The sequence below is a fragment of the Microcaecilia unicolor genome, chromosome 3 (genome assembly GCF_901765095.1).
Source record: "Microcaecilia unicolor chromosome 3, aMicUni1.1, whole genome shotgun sequence".
In the NCBI taxonomy this organism is placed as follows: Eukaryota; Metazoa; Chordata; class Amphibia; order Gymnophiona; family Siphonopidae; genus Microcaecilia; species Microcaecilia unicolor.
The window spans coordinates 121,992,129-122,010,386 of NC_044033.1; the positions used below are offsets into that span (position 1 = coordinate 121,992,129).

At 43.3% G+C, this 18,258-nt stretch overlaps 1 protein-coding gene across 2 annotated transcripts in view; it reads left to right on the forward strand.

The window, feature by feature from the left end:
- LOC115465677 (serine palmitoyltransferase 3-like) overlaps positions 1–18,258 on the forward strand; it is a 402,751-nt gene that overhangs the window by 304,742 nt on the left and 79,751 nt on the right. For both annotated transcript variants that reach the window (XM_030196335.1, XM_030196334.1), the window contains one exon: positions 4,547–4,652. In XM_030196335.1, coding sequence (XP_030052195.1) covers positions 4,547–4,652 — 106 coding nt within the window. The remainder of the gene's footprint in view (positions 1–4,546; positions 4,653–18,258) is intronic.

An 18,258-nucleotide genomic window follows, 5' to 3' on the forward strand; every position in this document is an offset into this window, starting at 1 on the left:
CAAGCAGGATACAAAGCTGACCCACACAGACAAACAACAGAACTATGGCTGAAGGCTGAACCCAGCACACAAACAGACTGAGAAAAACAGAAGCAGAAGTGCACACAGGCACCCTAAACAAGGAATCAAAACAGAAGTGCCCACAGGGACACAAGCTAAGAACAAAGCAACAAGAAATCAAGGCAGAAGTGCCCACGGGCACACAGACTAGGACAAGGCAGAAGTGCTACACTGCACACGGACTAACCTGGAGACCTTTGGCATTGCAAAGGCACTGAATGAAAATGCACCACTTCCTTATAAACAGGACAGAGGCAAGAACTACACACTGAACACCAAAGTGAGGCTTGAAACACAGAGGAAGTGGGAACCCTACAGGACAGAGGCAGGAAATACACACTGAACACCAAAGTGAGGCTTGAAACACACGGGAAGTGGAAACCCTAAAGGACAGAGGCAGGAAATACATAGAACCCAAAGTGAGGCTTGAAACACACAGGAAAGAATCCCTACAGACAGTAGCCAGCACAGCAGCTGGCCATCGGGACATAAGGTGAGTCAGAGAGGGATCACGACCACAGTCGTGACACAGTTTAATGCTTCTTTAAAAGTAGACTTTTAGCATAATCCTCATTAATGCACATTTGCTTCCACACAGTTAGATGTCCTAGAAGGTGGATGCAACTTTCTGCACCTATGTGCAGGCATGCATCTGTTTTATTTACTTTTAAAACAATTTTTATTATTGTGAATATATACCCATACTCAGACGACAAGTTCAACAATCATACTAAATCCAATCTAATCTGGTATTTATTAACTGCTAATTCCTCCATAGATCCAAAGCAGTATACAAAAGAAAAATTACAATGTAGCCTGCAGACCATGTAATCACAGAAAATTTGCAGGCATTATCTTTTGAAGGGGAGACCCTGTTCTAACCCACTGAGGCCCTCATGATCAAAAGCAAACTCCGGCACTAGAGGCTGTTAACGCCATACTAGCGCCGGAGTTTGCAGACGACCCATGATCAGAGCCCTCGAGCGCCTGAAACAACGCACTCGAGGGCTCTTAGCGCAAGTAGCATGCAAAATGCATGCTAAACAGGGCTTCTAGCGCAATTAGCTTGCAAATGCATGCTAATCAGCGCTTATCGCATTCATCTCCAATGATCAGCGGCTAGCGCGCCAAAGATTGAGTCGCTGGCCGCTGCAAAATCAACGCCAGCTCCGAGCTGGCGTTAGATTTTGTGGATCATTGGGGAGGAATGGTGAGCCCTGTCCTGCATGCAGTAGCATGCTGGCAGGCCCCTGTCTCCCCCCCCCCCCCCCCCCCCCCCAAAGAAAGCAAACGCGATCAGGGGGCTGGAGGTTCGGTGGACCTCCTGCCCCCCCCCCCCCCCCCACTGACGATCCGACCCCCTCCATGTTCAGGGAGGGCTGGAGATCCGGTGGGTCTCAAGCCCCCCCCCAAACCCCCAGAAATCGAGAAGTGGCCGCCTCCGGCCAAAGGCTCTCCCACCCTCCCACCCAGCGACGGGGGGGGAGGGCTGGAGGTCTGGTGGGTCTCCAGCCCCCCAAACTCCCAGAAACCGTTTAGTGGCTGCCTCCGGCCAAAGGTTCTCCCACCCTCCCATCCATCAACTGGGACCTCCAGCCCACCCCAACCCCTCCCCCCCAGTATTCTATTTCGAATACCTGGTGGTCCATGGTGACAACACCCCCTCTTGGCCCCACTCCAGGCCCCCCTAGCTTTCATTGGAGGAGGGCACGCAGCATGCATCGGCGTGGACTGGAAGAGGAGGGAGGCAGGCATGCTGCGTCCCTCCTCCAACGAAAGGTAGGGGGGCCTGGAAGGGGGCCAAGAGGGGGTGTTGTCACCATGGACCACCAGGTATTCGAAATAGAACGCTGGGGGGGGGAGGAGTTGGGGTGGGCTGGAGGTCTCAAGACCAACTCCATAAGGGTTCACCTTAGTGCAATTAGTGCTTATCATCAGCGTGTAGAAGGTAAGACTATCTCTGGATAGCCTTTAGTTGTTTGCTTCATGAGAGGTTTGCTTCTGTCAAAGCCCCCTGTCAAACCTCCACCAGTATTATGGGATCTCAACATCGTTCTCACCCAGCTGATGAAAGCTCCTTTTGAGCCACTGAATTCCTGCCATCTGAAGTACTTGACCCTGGAAAATCGTTTTCTTGGTGGCTGTTACTTACTACTACTACTATTTTAGCATTTTTATAGCGCTACAAGGTGTACGCAGCGCTGCACAAACATAGAAGAAAGACAGTCCCTGCTCAAACAGCTTACAATCTAATAGACAAAAATAAAGTAATCAAATCAATTAATGTGTACAGGAAGGAGGAGAGGAGGGTAGGTGGAGGCGAGTCAGGGTCAATGAGCTTCAGGCCTTAGTAGTGGATGCACCTTATACTAAGTTTCATCACAACAGAGTAGTCCTCCGCACTCACACTAAGTTCCTGCTGAAAGTGGTATTGGAGTTCCATCTGAACCAGTCGATTGTCTTGCCAACATTCTTTCCCTGACTTCATGCCCATCATGACGAAAGCAGCTTGCACACCTTGTAATGCAAGAGAGCATTGGCCTGTTACATGGAGCGGTCAAAGCCCTTAAGACAGTCCACCCAGCTTTTTGTTTAATTTGATCCCAACAGAATGGGGGTTGCCATTGGGAAATGCACCATATCCTATTGCCTAGCAGATTGCATCTCCTTCACTTATGCCCAAGCTGAACTGGTGGGTCATGTCAGGGCTCTTAATGTTAGAGGCATGGCTGCATTGGTGGCTCACCTGAAATCAGCCTCCATTGAAGAGATTTGCAAGGCTGCAACGTGGTCTTCAGTCCACACATTCACATCTCACTACTGCCTTGAATAGGATACCCGACACGACAGTCAGTTTGGGCGGTCAGTGTTTGTTTGGGGTCTAGAATCCAACTCCACCCCCTTAGGCCCATTTTATTCTGTTCCAGGCTCCACTCTTATCTAGTTTGTATATACTTTCAGGTTAATCTGCGTTAAGTCCTTACCATTGCAAGGCCCAATTGACCACTGCTTATTGTTTTGGGTGAGTCTGGATGCTAGGGATTCCCCCTCTGCGAGAATAAATAAGCCTGCTTGTCCTCGGAGAATGTGAAGATACATACCTGTAGCAGCTATTTTCCGAGGACAGCAGTCTTCTTATTCTCACAATCCCGCCCACCTCCCCTTGGAGTTGTCTTTTTGATATTTTTTTTTAGTTTTTTAGCTTTTGTATTAAACTGAAGCTGTGCGTTCACGCGACGGGCAGGAAGGCTCTAGCAAATGCGCGCTAGAGCGCAGCTCACATTCCTTAAAGCTCTATTTTTTACTGCGGCAATATTGCCAGGCCGGGCGATGCAAGAACAGTGTCTACCCATCTATGAGAATAAGAAGCCTGCTGTCCTCGAAGAATACCTGCTACAGGTAAGTATCTTCGCTTTTTCTTCTCTTTTTTGATTTATTTCTATTTATTACCTTTTCTCAAGGGTAAGTGAGCGTAGAACACAGTTATTACTGCCTCTCCCACGTCTTCCCTTGCAAAGCTTTCAGAATGAGGAGGCTGCAGCAGCTGTACTCTGCAAGTCTAGCAACAGTCTTTATTATGTATTGTTCCTGATCTGGCTCAGCCAGCGATTCAATAAATAGCAGTATCTGTTAAGAAACTGGTTCAGACTAGAATGTCCCTAAATGACATATTGCACATTAACATGCATATATCCAGCTTTTATCTACTCCACAATCAGACAGTTGGACCCTGTGCACCATTGATAAAGCAGTAATCTTAATTTTCACATTGTTGTCCCAGGTATAAATTTTATCACTCCAGACTTTAATTTTTTGTCATTAAATGTGTATTTTTAGAATATTACATAGAAAAGGGTAAAAATTAACATTTTAATAAAAATAAAAACCAGCCAATATTTAGCCTGCGGCAGTCAGTGATTTTTTAAGTACTGACTGCCACAGGCAGATTTAGCCCTGGATATTCAATTCCAGGCCATGTCTGAGCACCAGCATTATATATCCAGGGCTAAATGAATATAAGGAAGCCACCGAGGCTTGTGTGGATCCTGGCTGATATTCAGCTGGGACCTGCATAAGACACATGTGGGCCATAGCTGAATATTGGCCAGGACCCACATAACGTGCCCTTTGCTCCTGGGAATACCCCTCCCAACCTCCCAGCCTGCTGGTATTTAAGGGCCATCTTATGCACAATCTTCTGACCTGAGAAAGGGGATGTTAGCTCTTATAAGCCAATCAAGATATATATTGTTATTCCAGTGAAAAAGTGTTGCCTTAAATGTGGGGGAGTTGTTTATAATTATAAACTTTTATTTCAGTGAATTTAGGTGCACTTAGCCACCAACCACACTACTTAATTCAAAGAAAGGAAGAGAACAATAATTATAGATAAATATCTTTACAGGAAAAATTTCATTTCTAAAGTACTGTAACAACTATTGTTGAAATGATTCCTGGCAGGTTTAATTTCTTTTTATTATTAAAGACATACAGAGCCTAGAGAGGTTACTGAGGGATGCAGTGGTAAATGGCCAGCCTCGGAGCCATAGAGCCTGGAAGAAAATCCTAATCCTGGTCGAGGGCATCTACAGGTAAACAAAGTTTTTCTACATACTACACCTTGTGTTACCATAAACTCATGAATACTGACTGAAGGAAGGAGGCCTTAACTGGGAAAAGAAAAATACTAGATCGCTTCACAAATCTAATATAACCTTTTCCTTGATTATATGCCAAAGAAATTTTGGTTTATTAACCTTTGAGATACTCCAGGAAATTGGGGAAAATATTTCAAACTCTGGAATACTTGCTTAAGTAGAGTCTACAATAGTTTCTTTTCTAGGTAGGAAATTTGCTGATTACAAGTTCTAGGCTGGAAGTAGTTTCCAAGCTCATGGAAATTTGTTTAAGCAGTTTACATAAAATTAAAATATAATAAATTAAATTATAAAATGTTAGAATATGGAAATGGCCTTCAATCTTAATAGGATAGAAAGTGAAGAAAGAAAAAAAAACCCAGGGAGTTAGCTGATAGAGGAGGAGTGGGCGGAGGGGGATTATGGGTTATGTTATGGGTCAGTTCCAGCCAATCTTCAACAAGATATTCATGGAATGAATCTGTAAAGAGAGATTTTTAAGTCTGTTTTAAATTTAGGGAGTGATGGTTCTAGGTGAAGGTATAATAGGTGAGCATCACTAAAAGTTTTAGATCATATTGTCTCAAAGCAAATTTGTAGATGTACTATGAGGCAATTATATTGTAAGGAACAAAGGGATCTGAATGGTAAATAAGGTGTTGATAAATGAGAAAGATAAGGAGGGGATTCAGAGTGGTAAGTTTTATAGGCTATAGGAGTATCTTATACATAATGCGATTACAGACAGGGAGCCAGTGTTTGTCCCGGAGAAAAGGTGTAACATTATCAAATTTGTAGGATTCAGTAACTAAATGTACATCTGAATTTTGGACCATCTGTAATCTACAGTGCATGCCTTTCTAAAGGCCATGTCATTAAAGACCCTTACAGAAGGTGATTGCTGATCTATAAGCTAGGTTTTGGCTTATTTTGACAGGGAAGGATTCATTAAATTCTTAAGAGGAAGGATATCTGATATAAGAATGCTGTACAAATATCTTATTAAAAATAACAGAACTTTTACCTCCCAACCTCTCATTTCTAGGTTAATTTCTTCAGTCTCAATTCATCCTTTCATCCATCATTGACTTTATATACATCAGGGGTCCTCTTCTTTGATGGAGTTGACTGAATAATAGAAGGAAAATGGCTTACTGAGGTTCAAATATGCCTGACAAATTTATGCCATATCTTTCCATAGATCGGACCCTGATAAATGTGGCAAGAGAACAGAGCAATTCCAAAATTCAGGGAGAAAGATGAAAAACAACAGTTAAGATACAAGTGGGAACATTTTCATTAAGCCACATAGTAGTTGGATATGTGGATACTTTTGTGTCCACATAACTTGTAGTGAATTTGAAAGAGAAGCTACCTGGTTGGTTTCCCTTTGAAAATCCAAGTTACATGGTTAAAAATGTCCATCCGTAACTTGCTGCTGCTATACCTTCAGAGGAACTTCACACTAGAAAGCGCACACGTATATATGACATTTTAATATGCATACATATTTCTTCCCTCCAACCACATCACAAAATCCAAAATGCCCATTTTTTTGAGCAGCTAAATATGCTCACTTTGTGAAATTATATTTATCAATGAACAGTGTTCACACATTCTGACCCATCCAGCTAACAAGGCATACCCCAAAAATCAACCAACATAAATATACACAACTCCTCCACATATATTCAGAACTGTCCGACAGTATCTGCTGTTATACCACCATCATGTTTTTCTTTATCATGTTGCCAAAGATCCTTCTGTAGCACTAAATATCTATTTTCTAATGTATTTCCACTATTCATGATGTATTGTAAGCCACATTGAGCCTGCAAAGAGGTGGGAAAATATGGGATACAAATGCAATAAATAAATAAATAACTCCATAAGTAGATCTTTGTGAAACCTGCCTTCAGTAACACGCATTATTTTCATTACTGTAGAAGCATCCACTTCTCCAACTTATTAATTAAACAAATACAGTATTGTGTTTGATTACTATTTGTTTGTAAAATGTAAATACTGAATAACAATTGTCCATCCATATTGTGTATACAAAGGAGCTACAGAAAAACGTGAGCGTCCAATTCATTTCTCTACTGTTTAAATGCAACAACACTCAGGAGTACATTTTCAAATGATAGTGTGCAGGCATTCACATACTTTCAAGCCTACATAAAACAAGTCAATATATTCAAATATAGGATACCCAAGTTATGTAGCTAAAAGGATACGCATATACTTAATTTGTTTCTGCACATCATTGTGGAGCCTATTTTTTCTGTAACAAGAAAGAGATTTGGGAGATTTTTATTAACATTTAAATCATTTGGTACAATAAACAGTAATAAGAAAGTGGAGAAAAAAAAGTTTCACACATTCACTTAGATATTCAAACAGAAAACATCCAGTAGTTCACAAACTGAGAAAAGAGAACAAACATAAAAAATATCTACTTTTATCTTAACTGAGAAGAGAGGAAGAAAGGAGAACCACTTTAGAAATTACTTCTGTATTCCTTTAGTAACCTATTCTTGGATTGTTTTAAATGTCAGGACCTAAAATATAACTTTAAAATCAAGTCATGATCTGAGGAAAGAGCAAAGGAATTAAGACTAAGTGGACTCAAAGAAGATGGACAAAGGCTCAAAAGGCATAAAATATCCCTAACACTCTTAAGTGATTGATTATGGAGGTGTTCAAACTTCAACTGTGTCCCTTGCCTGAGGTGAGCGTCTAAGTGGACTCCTCCACCCCTGTGTTTTGAAGCATTCATTGTAAAGATGAATTAGTGTTCCGATAAAGGGGACACCTTGTGTGAGGTTGCTGTCAGACATCCACTACTGCAACATATATTGTAACTGCCATGAAGGATGCAGTATGGTGCATAGAGACTGGGCACCCTGATTCCATTGGAACTTGAGATCCCATTGAGTCTGGCTCATTTTTAGATGAGCAAAAGGAACAACATGTACTAGAGTGGCATACAACCCAATGTCTGTAGATATTCTCTGGCTGTGATTTTTATCGAAGTCTCTATGTGAGGGACATGCTGCACCAAAGAGTGTTAATCTATCTGGTGGCAGAAATGCTATCTCTTGTACTTTGTTCAGAATGGCTCCCATGAAGGACAGTCTTATCTGTTGGCTTCAAGGTTAACTTGCCACGATTTGGATTTCTGCCAGGTAGTTGTGACCTGGCTTGGCCACTGTTTGGAAAACAGGATACTGGGCTAGATGGACCATTGGTCTGACCCAGTATGGTTACTCTTATGTTCTAGAAGTTGATTATGAATCCTAGTCTCTGGAGCAGGTGAATTGTCTTGTTCCTGAGGAGTAATGCATGTCTTCTTGAAGATGCCGCTAGAAACCTGTTGCAAGCTACAGGAAAATTTTAGATGTCCTTGTTTGTGAAGATGTGCAGCAGCAACTACATGGCATTTGATAAAGACCCCAAGGGTCGATACAAGGCATAAAAGGAAGACCTGTAGAGTTGATAGTGGAGGTATTGTCTACAGTGGATATGGATTAGGATGTAAATTTATAAGCATCTATGAGATCTACGGTGCACAACCAGTCTGCTGCCTTAAGGAATGGTGCATTGGAGAGAAGAGTGTTTATTTTTAATTTCTCTTAAAGAGATAGAGGCCTCTTATTTTCTGGGGAATGAGGAACTATCTGGAAGAGAAGCCCTGATTCTATTCAAGGAGAAAATAGTTTTATAGCATTGCACTGTAGGTCTTGGGAAACTAAGACAATATTACAGGGTGACTGGGTGTAAAAATTTCAGTAACCTGTCTTTATTATGCTGAGGGCCAGGAAGCCATGGTAATCTGCTCCCATTGGTGCAGGAAGTAGTATAGGTAGGGTTGGGTGTATATTCTGAATGAGCACTAGTTGCAACCCAGAGTTTGAGTCAAAAACAGCTGTGCTTTGGGTGTGGTAACATCCAAAGAGTTGCTGGCAAGTTTAGCATATACCCTTCAGTGATCTTTAGCATCTGGACCCTTAGAGTCACTGTGCCAGGAGGTATCTAGCAATTCTGCCAAAGATGACCTGGTAGATTATGCAGAATCTGCAGACCTGTTCACAGAGGGTATCTTGTCTTTTTTTTTTCCACCAAAAGAAATCTCAGATGGTTGTGGAGATGGTTGAGGTAGTTCTTTCTGGTTTGTGGGAACATGGCAAGTACAGTCTTTATATTTAGATTGAATATATTCTGAGCCTAAACTGATAAGGCACTTCAAATAAGTATCAAAAGTTGTAGATCTTTCCACATCACTCAGAGCAGAGACAGAAACTGGACTTCTGTGACATGCAGAGCATTTTTTTTTAAATAAAGGAAATAAAATAAAAAATTTTTAAAAAACAGGAGAAACAGGATTATAGTTGCTGTCTAGTTTTTAATAACCACATAGTGCTGGCAGCCAGAGCCACTCACGAATAGACAGAGTGGCAGCAGCAGAAAAACAAAGCTCCCATCATTCTGCAGGAGTTTTAAAAGAGCTAGGTAGGTAGGGAAATGGGGCTAATTCTGGCTATAGGGATAGGAGCAGGGGTCTGATGAAGGAGAAGGTGGCAGAAGGGAGCTGCAGCTTTGAAATGGGTCTAATGTAGGGGCTGAGGCTGGGAGAAGGGAGCTAGGGACTGATGCGAAGAGAAGGAGCAATAACAAACAAGCTCAGATTGGCAATAAGGCAAATTCCAGAATGGCCAGTCCAATTATGAGCTGAATGGGCCAGTCAAATTAGCCTATTCCCAGCATACAACCTGGATTTGGTCTGGTGCACTGTAAATGCAAGGCTGACTTTTTTTTTTCTCAAGCTTAGAGCACTCTGAGAGACTAGATAAAGATATCACTGTGACCAGAGACAATTTGGAGCCAGATAAATTATTTCTGTTAAGGAAGAGCTAGCCTTTGCTAACAGTTTGCTCTGTCTGTTCTATTTCTGCCTTTATGTAGTTATGGTCTGTGAACCCTTACATTCCTTTGTGCCTGTCTTCACACACAGTGATCACTTTATGAAAGAAATCAATCATAAGTACATAAGTATTGCCATACTGGGAAAGACCAAAGGTCCATCGAGCCCAGCATCCTGTTTCCAACAGTGGCCAATCCAGGTCACAAATACCCGGCAAGATCCCAAAAATGAACAAAACATTTTATACTGCTTACCCCAGAAATAGTGGATTTTCCCTAAGTCCATTTAATAACGGTCTATGGACTTTTCCTTTAGGAAGCCGTCCAAACCTTTTTTAAACTCCGCTAAGCAACCGCCTTTACCACATTCTCTGACAACAAATTCCAGAGTTTAATTACACGTTAATGAAGAAAAATTTTCTCCGATTCATTTTAAATGTACTACATTGTAGCTTCATCGCATGCCCCCTAGTCCTAATATTTTTGGAAAGCGTGAACAGATGCTTCACATCTACCTGTTCAACTCCACTCATTATTTTATAGACCTCTATTATATCTCCCCTCAGCCACCTTTTCTCCAAGCTGAAGAGCCCTAGCCGCTTTAGCCTTTCCTCATAGGGAAGTCGTCCCATCCTCTTTATAATTTTCGCCGCCCTTCTCTGCACCTTTTCTAACTCCACTATATCTTTATTGAGATGCGGCGACCAGAATTGAACACAATATTCGAGGTGCGGTCGCACCATGGAGCGATACAAAGGTATTATAACATCCTCATTTTTGTTTTCCATTCCTTTCCTAATAATACCTAACATTCTATTTTCTTTCTTAGCCGCAGCAGCACACTGAGCAGAAGGTTTTAACGTATCATCAACGATGACACCTAGATCCCTTTCTTGCTCCGTGACTCCTAGCGTAATTTATGTAGAAAAATCTTTCCCTTGTGAAACCATGTTGCTTAGGGTCTATTACCCAAATGGCTTCAAAGTCTTTCTGTTACTTTGCCTGTCTCTGATGTTAAACTAATAGGTGTATAGTTTTCTACATTCTCTTTGTTCCTAACCCTGTGCTGTGGTATTACATCTGTTCTCCTCCAGTCTCTTCAAACCTCTCAAGTGAAAAATTAAACAGAGTTGTGAGTAAAAAGCCCCATTAACCTTTTCATTATTGTAGACCGATCCTGATTTTTTTCCCCCATAGCATTATCTGTTTTCAGTTGTTACAGTGCCTTGACTACTACAAAGTAAATGCTAATACTGATCCCGCAGTCTCTCATGTCCTTGCCTTTTGTACTGTGCCACTACATTCTTGTAGTCATCCAGTGTGAATACAAAGGAATTTGCTTGAGATAGGGCCTTTCTTTTGATCTTCCTTTTCAGTTAACAGTCTTATCTCATCTTTAATTGACTGAAAATTGCCCTGTGTGTGCACTGTTTCATAATGTGTGTGTGTGCACTGTTTCATAATGTGTACTTTTAGCTGCACTGAGAGGAGACATACCCAGGGTATATTTAGTTTTCAGGAGGAAAGTTCAATGTGAGCAATTCTGTAAAAGGAAATTCTGCAGGGAGTGCCAATTATAACATGGTATCTGGTCGCCCAGATTCTGTTATAGAATACTAACGAAGCCCACATTTGGTTCACCAAAATTTAGGCGTGCCCAATTATGCGAGGTCTGTGGCAGGTGTAAATAGGCCCACCTAAGTGTGACAAACAGTGTGCACAACTCACAGTATTCTATAAGTTGTGTGCAGAAGTGGGAGACCCTCATATACTGCACTTGCTCCACCTCTTTGCAATTTCATAGTATGCCACTTACACACACCCTTATAGAATAGCATGCCTCCATTATATGCAAATCTCTTTCATGCATATTCATTGTCTATATCCTGAAAACCTAACTGGCAAGGGAGTACTCCAGGATCACCTTGGCAAACACTGGTTTAGGACTTGGAGAAGATTTATGGGTAATTCTGTAAGGAGCCGCCTAGGTTTAGGTGGCACGACCAAGCATAAATTGCAGTGTTCTTTTCATTTATATACATAAGTGGTCTCGGAGAATAGAGACTAATGGAAAAGTGCATTCCATGTTTTGATGGCGTATTCTTTGTCAGTGGGCTTGAGCATGAGCAGTTTGTGCAAATGTACACATAAATTATAGAATACTATAATTTACACGCATTCTGGTGGCTAACATCTAGGTGCAGTTCTTTGCACCTGCTTTATAGGGCTGGAGTAAGTGGTCATGCCTAAATATGTGTACTTTCAGCCAGTTATGTTAGTATTCTCTAAAGAAAGATAGGTGTCTACTTTTCTTTAGAGAATAGGCTTGAAACAGGTGCCTGCTTACTCGCTGTGCCTAGAATTACTTCCTCTGCCTAGAATTGCTCCCTTTTGAGAATACAATATTTTTACAGTACTTTCTCTTCTAGCTCAGAGCCAAAAGAGAGCCCATAGTGCAGTTTTTTGTTTTTGTTTTTTTATTTGCATGAAGTCTTTATTGAACAGGACAACAATACAATTTTGCCTCATACATTTCAAACAAAGTAAACTACCAATATTTTTTAAACATACAAATGTAACATTCCTTTTTGCATTCCAGTACGTCATCCAGTATCATCATATTTAAACCTCTGTAAACTTCAATGTTTTAAGATACATTTTCTATAATTATACTTATCAATAAGGCCTCCTTCCCCCCAACTACCCCCCCTCCCCTACCACCCACATCCTCCCAGTCATTACCATATCTTATTTTATACAATTAACAGGTTAGAACATTATTCTTAATCTTTGGATAACGGTTCCCAAACGGAATGCCATCTATTTAACTGGTGTTTTCTTTCAGCAAGCAATCGTTCCATCTCACAAATATATTTTAACTTATGAAGCCATTTTTTGATTGAAGGAACCCCTGTCTGCTTCCAATGCGATGCTATGACTATCTTTGCTGCCCCTAATGCCTGCCGCACCAAGATCTGCTGATGCAGTTTTAAGCCCTCCATTCTTGCAGTAAACAAGAAAAACTCAGGGGACCATGGAACTGCACATCCCACCCAGTTCTGCAACCTGGTCTGAACTGATTTCCAGTAAGCTCGTACTTTGATACAGCTCCACCACACATGACCCATAGTCCCCTGCTGCCCACATCCTCTCCAGCACAGGCCCGATGTACCAGGGAAAATGCGCCGAATACGGTCCGGAGTAAGATACCACCGAAATAGCACCTTCACCGCATTCTCCTTGAGGGGCACATGTACAGACACACCTATCGCCCCTCTTTCTATTCTCTCCCACTCGGTCCCCTCCAGGGCCACACCCAGCTCCCGCTCCCAACTAGACCTGTGTAGAGTGTATCGAGCACCCTGCGCATTAATGCTTCTATATATACGGCCAATCAATCCCCTGGAAGAAACAGCCTTAGCACATATCTCTTCCACTTCTAGTGTGTCCCGTTGAAAGACCTGACTGATCGCTTTTGTTGTAAGGAGATGTTTAAGTTGATGGTACGCAAATTCATCTCCATCCCCGACATCATATCGGGCCTGCAGCATCGTAAATGACATTATTGAATCATTTTCCATTAATTGTCCCCAGGTCTTCAACCCCCCTTTGTACCATCGTGTAAACGGTCCAACTTCAGTCCCAGGCAAGAACAATGGGTTGAACGCTATAGGTGACATCTTTGTAAGGACACATTGCCCTTTAGGAAATAGACTATCCCAATAGTGGAAGGTGACACACATGGACGGACATACCCCCTCCCCTATCTCCCGAAACTTCTTAGGCACCCACATAATCGCCCCCAGTGGCATCGATCCCAAGGCATGCTGTTCCATAAACACCCACTGTCTATCAGGATATCCCTGGTACCATTCAATAGCAGCCTTCCCCTGGGCAGCCCTATAATACCAGATAAGATTCGGGACACCTAACCCCCCTCTTCTCTTGTCTTGATAGAGAAGCTTACGTGCTAAACGCGGATGCCTACCTGCCCAGACGAAACGCATTATAGAATCCTGCAAGGAAGCAAGGAAACGTCTGGGCATCATCACAGGCAGCGCTTGAAACAAGTATAGCAATCTCGGTAGCACGTTCATCTTAACTATTGCTATTCGCCCAAACCAAGAAAATTCCTGTTCCCCCCCATCTTTCCAGGTCTGCCTTTATCTTACCAACCAGTCCCGTATAGTTAGCTGCGAATAGTTCAGAAAGATCAGATGTTATACTAACCCCCAAGTATTTGATACGCTTAGATGCCCATCTGAAAGGAGTCGATGTTTTCAGAGATGCCACTACATTTGTCGGAAGCGTAACGTTCAACGCCTCCGACTTGGTCATGTTGACCTTAAACCCCGACACAGCTGAGTAGTCCTTCATAAGGTGCATTAGGGTAAAGAAAGCGGTCTCAGGGCGAGTAACATACAACAAAATATCGTCCGCAAAAAGGGCCATCTTATGCATGGTGTCCGCTATTCTGGCCCCCGAGATGCCCGGATCTGCCCGCACTCTTGCTGCAAATGGTTCAATGACCATAGCAAACAATAGCGGCGAGAGCGGGCACCCTTGTCTTGTCCCTCTGTGCAAGGTAAACAAAGCGGAGTTACTCCCATTCACTCTGACACACGCCTTAGGAGCTACATAAAATGCCTCGATCCACTGCCTAAATTGAGCACCAAACCCCATAACCTCCAATACCTTATACATAAAAGACCAGTGGACTCTATCAAAAGCCTTCTCAGCATCTAAACTAAGAAGGCATAACGGCTTTTGATTTCTCTTCGCAAAAAACATGAGGTCTAAAGTTCGTCTAATATTGTCCATGGCCTTACGATGGGCCACAAATCCCACTTGATCTGGGTGAATGAGCGTCGGCATTATAGGCCCAAGTCTATTTGCCAGAACCTTTGCCAGGATTTTGACATCTGCATTCAGGACCGAAATTGGCCGATATGATCCACATTCCACTGGATCCTTGTCCGGCTTGGGCACCACCGCGATCCATGCCTCCATCATTGAGAGGGGCAACGCTCCACCCCTTCCCACCTGATTAAAGAGGTCTGCAAGCAACGGGGCCAGGTCAGGAGCAAACTTCTTATAAAATTCATTGGGAAGCCCATCCAACCCTGGGGATTTATTCGCTGGTAGGCTTTTAATGGCCATCTGAACCTCAAGAGGCGTAACTGCCTCTTCAAGCGAGTCCCTGTGACTACCTGCCAGCGGAGATAGCGGACAGTTCTCTAAATATTCCTCAATATCTTCCCTAGTTGGATTTATCTCTTGGGCATATAGTGTTGTATAAAATTCCGCAAAACGATTACGGATCTGTTCAGATATAAATAACGCCGTATTGTGCTCGTCCCGTATTTGCTGCACCGTTCTATCCACTTTTTGCCTGCGCAATTTTATTGCAAGGAGCCTACCTGCCTTGTTAGAAAATTCGTAAGCTCCTGCCTTATACTTTGCCTGCAACATACTAAGTTGTTCTGAGTAGATAGAATCTAACTTCATCCTCTCCCCGCTCAATTGTTGCATGATCTGGGGTGACTTGTCAACCTTGTGCTGACCTTCAAGTTGACGTATGTGCTCCAGGCAGCGTGTTATTTGTTGCCTACGTATCTTTGCTCGCTTACTAGCAATTTGCAAAAAGTACCCCCTGGAAACAGCTTTCAGAGCATCCCAAATAGTAGCAAGAGAGGGCCCTGAGTCTATATTGAACTCCAGGTACTCCTGTAACATTGCTCGGTAACCCGCCTCCACCTCAGGCTCATACAGTAGACTAGTATTTAAAGTCCATCTCCTCTCTTTAGTTTCGGCTCTTATGGTTGGTAGGGTAACCCATATTGGAGCATGGTCTGAGATTGTTACACTGCCCAATCCCGCCGATGGCCCCCTCTCTACCAGTGCCACATCTACAAATATGTAATCTATGTGTGAGTATGAATCATGAACTCTAGAATGAAATGTGTAATCTTTAACCTCCCTGTGTGTCAACCTCCACAAGTCTAGCGTTCCCAGGGAATGCACCATGGATTCTAAGGCCAATGCCTCCTTCCTCCCTCCGTCTATTTTAGGAGAACCAGATCGATCCAGGGCAGGGTTCATAACTGCATTAAAATCACCTCCCATTATTAACGAACCCCGTACAAACCCTGCCAAGGAGTTCCTCACCTTTGCAAAAAATTCAACCTGTCCAGAGTTAGGGGCATATATAGATGCTATCGTTAAGTTCACTTGTTTAATTTGAACATGCATAAAAATAAAGCGTCCTCCCGGGTCTTTCTTAACTGCCAGTACCTGCGCCCCAACTGATGAATGAATCATAATTGCCACCCCACAAGTTTTGGAAGCTTCCGTGGAAGCACATTGGAACCCAGAGTAACCCGAGCAGGAGAGAAGTTTTTCATATCTACGCTGAAGGTGTGTCTCCTGCAGAAGGACCACGTGTGGCTTGAGCTGTTGCAGCTCTTTATATACTTTCTGCCTTTTTTGGGGCATATTAAGGCCCTTTACATTATAAGATAATACCTTTAAGTCAGTATTCATAAGTTAATTCAAAATGAACATGTTACCAACATTTTTAACTTTAAGTTTGCATTCCAAATAACTGTATATTCAATCATTGTTTGTAGAACCGTCCTCCAGATCATATCCCCATTGACTCTAACCTTTTCCCCTAGCAACACTTCAAACCCCCTCCCCCCTCCCTACCCTTCTATTCCACCCTCTCCCCATCTCTAACCTCCCATGATATGCCCCAATCCCCTCCCTTCCACCCCTCTCCCCCCTTCCAACCATCCACCAGCCAATGCCTCTCGGCACTGAATGGGATTTATAGGGGAAGTAATACACTAATCCATCTAGCCACCCATCCCCCCCCCCCCCCCCCCCCCCCCGCATCAATCCTACACCCACGTCCTCTTTTATCCATCGCACATGTTACCCACTCATCCAGCACCCATCCACCACTGCATTAATAATTACCACTGGTGCATTGTCCAAAATCCAACCTGCGTTACATGTCCCAAGGTTAAGATATTGCTCAAGTCCATTGCTACGCAAGCCAAATCAGGTCCCTCGCTTCGAAGACTTCTGCCCCACTCGCTTCCACTTCTGGAGCTTTGCTTGTGTAACTGGCGCCAATCCCATCGGTGGCGTTGCCGTTGCAGTTAATCCCGCTTCATGAAGGCTCTGCCATGCGTCCTGGACTCGGCGAAACCGAAGCTGTTTGCCTCTGAGCTCGAAACACACCGCAAAGGGAAAGCTCCAGCGATAAGTAATCTTCTCTTTTTGCAAAATTTCCAGGACCGGCTTCATAGCCCTTCTTTGCGCCAGTGTATAATTTGATAGGTCCTGAAATACAGTGACCCTCGCCTCGTTGTACTCCAACGTGTTGTTTTTTCGGGCCTGCTGCCAGACTCGCTCCTTAAATGGGTAGGAGGCGAAGCGCACCACTATGTCTCGTGGTCTGTTACCCAGTGCCTTGCCCAAGGACCGATGCGCTCGCTCGATTTGTAGCTCATTAGGGACAACAGTTTCGCCTAGAATCTTCTCGCACAGGGTACGTATAATGGTAGGAACATCTTCTCCGCCTCCACTCTCCGGTACTCCCCAGAATCGCAGGTTGTGCCTACGACCCCGATTTTCAAGGTCGTCTAGTTTGTACTGTAATTCCTCTGCTTGCTCCACCAAGTGTGACATTCGCGATTCCATCGCCACTGCTGTTTCAGCCTGCTCCTCTACTCGTTCCTCGAGAACCTCCACTCGCCCGCCCAGCTCTCTCAGGTCTAGGCTAATGGCGTCCACGTGCTCCAGGATCTCCAAACGCGAGGCCTTGATTTCTTCCCTAATCGCCTCAAGGCACTTCGTTAAGTCTTTAGTATGACTTTTCTTTTTTGCAACTGTGTTTTGACGATCAACATGGGAAGATGCAGTATCAGAGTCGGACGATCTCCGTGTTTCTGGGGACTCGCGGCGGGATAGGCTCTTCGCCAACTGTCGGGTGGAATGCCGCTCCCCCTCTCGTTGCTGCGACCCCGGCGTTTTGCTCATCCTGTTCAGTAGTAACTACACTACCTGCCGGTAGGTCAATCTGCAATTTTTATAGTGGTTGAGCCCAGATGGTAGTTCTATGGTGTAAGACAGTGCAGGAGCTAGAAGTTCAGGCAGCCATCCAGCTCCGTGACGTCACTTCCTCCCTCCATAGTGCAGTTTTTAAGAGCTCACTGAACTGTTTCACATTTTTTTGGCCCTGTTCTTCCTGTGATCACTGGGGGGAAAGCAATTGTTAGAAGCCTTTTACCTGTGTCAATGGCTACTTACAACCTATAAAATGAGATTACTGGATAAATATTTGATTACATTTTTATTCAAAACTTATAATTCCATCATCCACAAGTGGCTGTCTGATGCGTTTTGGAATTTTGAACATGTGGATGATGGAATTATGAGTTTTTAATAATATTTTTGATTAAATATTTGTGCAGTAATTTAATTTTATAGGTCAGTCGTTCCCAAACCTGGTCTTGGAGGCACCTCAGCCAGTCAGGTTTTTAGGATATCCACAATGAATATCCGTGAGAGAGATTTGCATTCACTGCCTCCACTGCATGCAAATCTCTCTCATGAATATTCATTGTGG